General features: G+C 40.8%; 1 protein-coding gene across 1 annotated transcript; it reads left to right on the top strand.

The window, feature by feature from the left end:
* The first annotated feature begins 519 nt into the window (after positions 1 to 519).
* LOC122067830 (lycopene beta cyclase, chloroplastic-like) lies at positions 520 to 2,703 on the top strand. The gene is made up of 2 exons (XM_042631675.1): positions 520 to 767; positions 966 to 2,703. The coding sequence occupies exon 2, from the start codon at positions 1,085 to 1,087 to the stop codon at positions 2,594 to 2,596; it is 1,512 nt and encodes a 503-aa protein (XP_042487609.1). The 5' UTR covers positions 520 to 767; positions 966 to 1,084; the 3' UTR covers positions 2,597 to 2,703.
* Positions 2,704 to 6,217: the final 3,514 nt, after the last annotated feature.

The raw sequence follows: 6,217 nt of genomic DNA, 5'->3' as shown, positions 1-6,217 counted from the left end.
TTAGAGTGGCAATTGTAGTTTAATCCGGATTAGGGTGGCAATTGTAGTTTAATACGGATTAGGGTTTTTTCCCTATATATTTGTAGCGAGGGTTTCTTTCTCTGTAATGCAAGCAATACGGAGAGGTGCGAGGAAGAGCGTTGTAACCCTATTCTCCATTGATAGTGAAGCAAGATCTCATCTCACCGGGGACGTAGGCAACCTTGCCGAACCTCGTAAAATCCGTATGCATTGTTTGTTTTGTTTTTTTTTCATTATCTTCTGCATCGTTTTAGGGTTGCGTTTCAACACGTTTTTCCTTTATTTCTAGTAGAAATTGTAATGGAATAACCCACTCTTTGTCTAAATGGGTTCTTTCCTTCCCTTTGAGGGTTTTGGCTCCCGTGTTCCGGGTGAGATTTTGAACTTTGTATTGTCTAATTGACCATTTTCTGAATAGAATTCTTCAAAAAAAAAAAAAAAACCCAAACTAGTTATACCTATGTGTAAGGGTAAATCGCATAAGTAGGACTACTTCCTTCGTAGGCCTATGCATGAAAGTAATTAGGGAAAGTAAAACCCAGCTGGCTTTGTCAAAGGCTCAAGACCCATGACGGGGGAAAGCAAACCCACCACGCACAGGTCATCTTCTATGCGAAATTCTGAGACGCACTAATATTTATCGACGACGATGGCCGCTAAAGCTCTAATTCCTCTGGTGTTTTCCTGATGGTTTGTCAATTTCTGTAATATTCGTCTCCAAGTCCAATATATACGCCTCTTCTGCGGTAAGCTTTCTACTCGAAGTCTCGAACACTTTTTCTTGAATTCAATTTGGCAGGGAGTGTTCTAGTTTCAACTGAAATTAAGTGTGCTTTCGTATTCTTCGTATCCATATGATTGCAAAATATTCTCCGGACCCGTTTAAATTGTCAAAGCTTAGAGTCCAATTGCGGTTTTAAGCTAAACTCAGTTGTGAATTTCAGAGAAGCTCGCGAGATTCAGGTCAGAAGGCGGGAATCTCCAAGTCCAGTTAGAGTTTACTTGCAATTCTTGATACCCTCTTCTGATTTTGCGAGATTTCTAAAACCCATCTGAGATTTCCATGGGTACTCTGTTAAGAGCACACAATAAGCTTGGATTGCTACACCCACTTCATGGGTTTGCAGAGAAACGCAATCTTTTATGCTCTTCAGAGGGTCAACACCACTTTAGGTTTGGTTCCAAGAGGTCTCATCGGACATGGTGGAGGAATCCTTGTGTTAGGGCTCGCAGTAGTGCTGTCTTGGAGCTTGTTCCGGAAACCAAAAAAGAGAATCTTGAGGTCGAGCTCCCCATGTATGACCCATCAAAGGGTCTGGTTGTGGACCTTGCAGTCGTTGGGGGTGGTCCTGCAGGACTTGCTGTTGCACAACAGGTCTCTGCAGCAGGCCTCTCCGTTTGTTCAATTGACCCATCTCCAAAATTGATTTGGCCAAACAATTATGGTGTCTGGGTAGACGAGTTTGAAGCCATGGACCTACTTGATTGCCTCGGCACAACCTGGTCTGGTGCCGTTGTGTTCTTGGATGAGAAGACACGGAAATATCTGGATAGACCTTACGGTAGAGTAAATAGGAAGTTGCTGAAATGGAAAATGATGCAGAAGTGCATATCAAATGGTGTTAAGTTTCATCAAGCCAAGGTTATTAAGGTTATTCATGAGGAATCAAAATCTCTTTTAATTTGCAACGACGGAGTTACAGTTCAGGCAAATATAGTTCTTGATGCCACCGGGTTCTCGAGGTGCCTTGTGCAATATGATAAGCCCTATAACCCTGGGTACCAAGTGGCTTATGGAATCTTAGCAGAGGTGGAAGAGCACCCCTTTGATGTGGATAAGATGGTTTTCATGGATTGGAGAGATTCACATCTGACCAACAAGGAGGTGTTGAGAGAAAAGAATTGTAAGATCCCCACATTTCTGTATGCAATGCCCTTCTCATCCAAACAGATTTTTCTGGAAGAGACTTCTCTTGTCGCCCGACCTGGAGTTCCAATGGAAGAGATACAGGAAAGGATGGTAGCTAGGTTGAGACACTTAGGTATAAAAGTGAAAAGCATTGAAGAAGATGAGAGATGTGTTATTCCAATGGGAGGCCCTCTTCCCGTGCTTCCTCAGAGAGTCGTAGGAATAGGTGGAACTGCAGGTATGGTGCACCCCTCAACTGGTTATATGGTGGCAAGAACTCTTGCAGCCGCTCCGGTAGTTGCAAACTCGATAGTTCAGTACCTTGGCTCTGAGAGACGGCTTTCAGGGGATGAAATGTCTGCCGAAGTTTGGAAAGATTTGTGGCCCATAGAGAGGAGGAGGCAGAGGGAATTTTTCTGCTTTGGTATGGATGTTCTGCTCAAGCTTGATTTACAAGGCACAAGGAGGTTCTTTGATGCATTTTTTAATCTAGAGCCACATTACTGGCATGGATTCTTGTCATCTCGATTGTTTCTTCCCGAGCTTATATATTTCGGTCTTTCTCTATTTTCTCAAGCCTCCAATACTTCTAGGATAGAGATTATGGCCAAGGGCACAGTTCCTTTGGTAAACATGATTGGCAACTTAATAAAGGATAGGGACTAGAATGTAAGATTTCATTTGACATCTAAATTTACTGTCTGTAACCAGTAAATGTCAATGTAACTACCCAGTTTTTTGTGCAATTCATATTTGATCTCCTTAAACATCAATATAAATTTGCTTGAAATATTTAAGGCAGAATGGACTCAAATACCCAAGATTTCTGCTTATTTATGGTACAGTAGGACATACTATGTAGATTTAGTTCACTTTTTGCTGTACTGATACAAAGAATTAGTAGCTGTAAGACTGTAATTGTTGGATATGTTTCCAAAGGCTGCACTTTTATGCATTGGGAATTTCATTTTATTTCTCGGATTGATTTGTGATTCTATGAATTAAACAACTCAAACTGTGTATCTTGGAAGACAAAAAAATTTCCTTAAGAACATTCAGATGAAACATGTAAAACTCTTGATATTATGAACTTAATGTGAATAGGTGTTAGTCAGGCTTCATCATTGATGAAGATGTGAACATCTTGGGGGTTATGCAACTTCCTCGTGAATTTATCTTGAATCGGGATCTTCTGGCTCAACTTTATCCCAGTTTTGCTGAGGGATGGCAGACTAGAAAGCCACCTACAGATGCTTTGCGGTGAGAAACAGAATGCAATTTATCAATTTCTGCAACTGAACTTATTCTTCCCCATTGACTTAGTCACTCAAAAACTGCAGTTTGTACCTTGTATCCTAAATCTGAAGCTAAGTAGGAACCTATGCTGCCTGTTGTCAGGTATCATGGGACTCCCAACTCTTTTGGTAAGATAAGTGATCAAACAGAACATACTCCATGAGTACCAAATTTAATGAATAACCATCCAGATAAAGCATTTTGGTTTAATAGTATATGTTTAATTTAGCTGTTTGGAACATTAGAAGATAAATTTGGATCTCAATCTGACTGAAGTGAAAAAGTTGATTGCTAGGTGCAAACTCAGTATTTTTGGTGTTAGTCGAAAACTAACGTCATATCTGTAGTAAATAAAGATTGGATCTTCCATTCTACTTGTCCAACTGGTTAGAAACGAGTTTCAAGCATCAAAGGTTGGGTTTGGATTTGTTGGGGCCCTTTTTCTGTGGACGTTAAAATGTTCTGATTTTCCCAGCATACACTGTTCTGTGTGCTCCGTTGCTTGGTTGCATGGGAGCTAGCGGAGGTTCATGAGAAAGTCAAGTATGGGGTGGCAGCTAAAGGTGTGGCTGCAAAATGAAACTTGTTTCTTTTAGTATGAGATCACTTCACACGTTGCGGTGTTTGCACCTCTCGCTTATCAAAGTTTCGTTAGAAAACTTTGTACGAGAACTCAAATAGAGAAGGATTTCCAATGGCGCAAAAATTCTTCCTTACCAACTTAGCTGCCCAGAGCTGCTATTGGCATAACTACTTGTACACCATAGGTTGGCCCAACCCAATCCTCGTGTCCTACGCTTTGCTCCTTAATTCCCCCTTTTAACAACAATGGTAGATAGGAACTGAACTGTCTCGGACGTTCTAAACTCAGCTCATGTACTACTTGAATCAGCATACAATTGAACCCTTGGGACCTTTTTCTACTTTAGGATGTGATGAGTGGACATCGAGGTGCCAAATGACTCCGTCAATAAGGGCTCTTGGGAGTCATCAGCCTTTTATCCCCACCTTTGATCTGTTTATCAGAAGCCCTATGGCTGTGTAGGTTGTTGAACTTATGGTTTTGAAGACCCGTTGAGATATCAAATTGGCAAAGGACAATAGAATTGGATAAATTGACCAGGTAAGGCAAGTTCAGTACTAAAGCTTCCACTCTTTTTGGCTCAAATTCATATATAAATGCACCCAAAAGGGAGGGAAAAGAAATGGGGTACTACAATGGCTAGAAATTGGTGCGAAACAGAGTTAATATCAGCCAGAGGAGTGGAAAGGGTAATGAATTTTGGTAAGGGATGCAGCACCAATCAACTACAGAGCTACAACTACAATCGAAGGGAGACTAAAGATGGTCTGAATGACACTGAGGATTATAATAAGGAGCACAGCAATGATCCTCTGCTTGTTCTTGTAATGCTTCTCAATGCTGTACCTTGACATCAAGATACTGGTACCAAGTCAGTTAAGCCATTGAAGAGATTGATCAATGGTTCGTTGATTCCAAGGGTATGATTAGTATACCTATGATTGCAGCTCTTTCACTTCATCAGCACTATCAAGGAAATCTAGGAAATGGACAAGGAGGTGATCGTTTGGTCATCAGGAACATCAGAGCATATCTTTTACACCACCAAGTTCAGGTATTTTGTTTTGGTTGAGTTATGCATGGATGCCTTTTTAGAGGAAGATTGAAGTAGTGATCACATTACAAAAAAGAACAAAGGAATGATTGAACCCATATGGGTTGTAGTTTGTGTTGATAAACCAGGAAATAGCGGAAATTGCCTACCAACTGCGGGTCTTAATGGCACGAGAAAAATGATGCAAAACACACACACACACACACACACACACACTAGAAACAAGATTTAGCCGAATGTCCGCGGGTGTAGACACTGATATGATTTCACTATCAAGCAACTGGAGAACATAAGAACACTCTCTCACACTTACCTAAAGCAGAAATACCCCCCATTGAACTCTAATATTTCAGTGTAAGAAATAGGAAGAGTTCCGATGGGTGTAGCTTTGGGTTAGTGTGAGAGTGTTCTTGTATTCTCCAGTTGCTTGATAGTGAATTCATCTTCTTGTCTTCACCGGTGGACGTAAGCTAAAAGCTGAACCACGTAAATTATCTTGTGTGTATATGTTTTGCATCTTTTTTTCTCGTGTAATTAAGACCAGCATTTAGTAGGTGACTTCCGCTATTTCTTGGTTTACCCTCAACAATGTGGTGTTAGAGCCAAGTAGTTACCGGTGTTTTGTTACAGTGGCTGAACACGTCTCAACTGCTAAGTATGAGAAAGAGAAATTTGACTGGAGAAGTAGTTTTAGCCTATGGCGTATCAAGATAAAAGCTTGTCACGCAAGGGTTGTACAAGGCGTTAGAAGGTACACTGATTTTGTTGCTTATGCATTATTTGTAGTTGAGAACATAGAAGAGCCCTCTACTTATCAAGAGGTTATCATGGGTTCTATTTTCACTCAGTGGATTGTTGCCATGAATGAGGAGATTGAATCTCTTTACAAAAGTTATTCTTGGTCCTTATATCCAACAAACATTGGAGGGAATCTTCTTTACATACTTTGGGACTGGATTTACTTTCACAAATTATCTATAGCAGTATCATTTATCCCTCAGTTTCTTTTAATCATTACCAGTAAGGAATGGAATCAAATTGATCCTGAACAATGTTTTCTAACAAGGGAAGCTAGTTAACTTGTCTTGGTCCTTTTATCATTGGGTTATCCTAGATATATAGGCCCAAGGTGGATTTCTAACTGGGGAAACAACTTAAGAGGGAGACGCAACCCTTCACCGTCGATTGAATGATTGGTCTATACCATCGTTTTCTCTGTTCTTCTGTTTGAAGTAAGAGGACGAATTGTTAAGGACAAAGTTTCCTTGATTACACAGTGAGGTTCATCATGCAATCGAAGGTTGGAAATTCCACCTCTCCCCCCCCCCCTTCCCCCCTTCCCCATAAGGTGGCC

This window comes from Macadamia integrifolia, unplaced genomic scaffold (genome assembly GCF_013358625.1).
Source record: "Macadamia integrifolia cultivar HAES 741 unplaced genomic scaffold, SCU_Mint_v3 scaffold3158, whole genome shotgun sequence".
NCBI lineage: Eukaryota > Viridiplantae > Streptophyta > Magnoliopsida > Proteales > Proteaceae > Macadamia > Macadamia integrifolia.
Note: the sequence above shows the minus strand (reverse complement) of the source record. Positions and strands in the feature narration are given on the sequence as shown.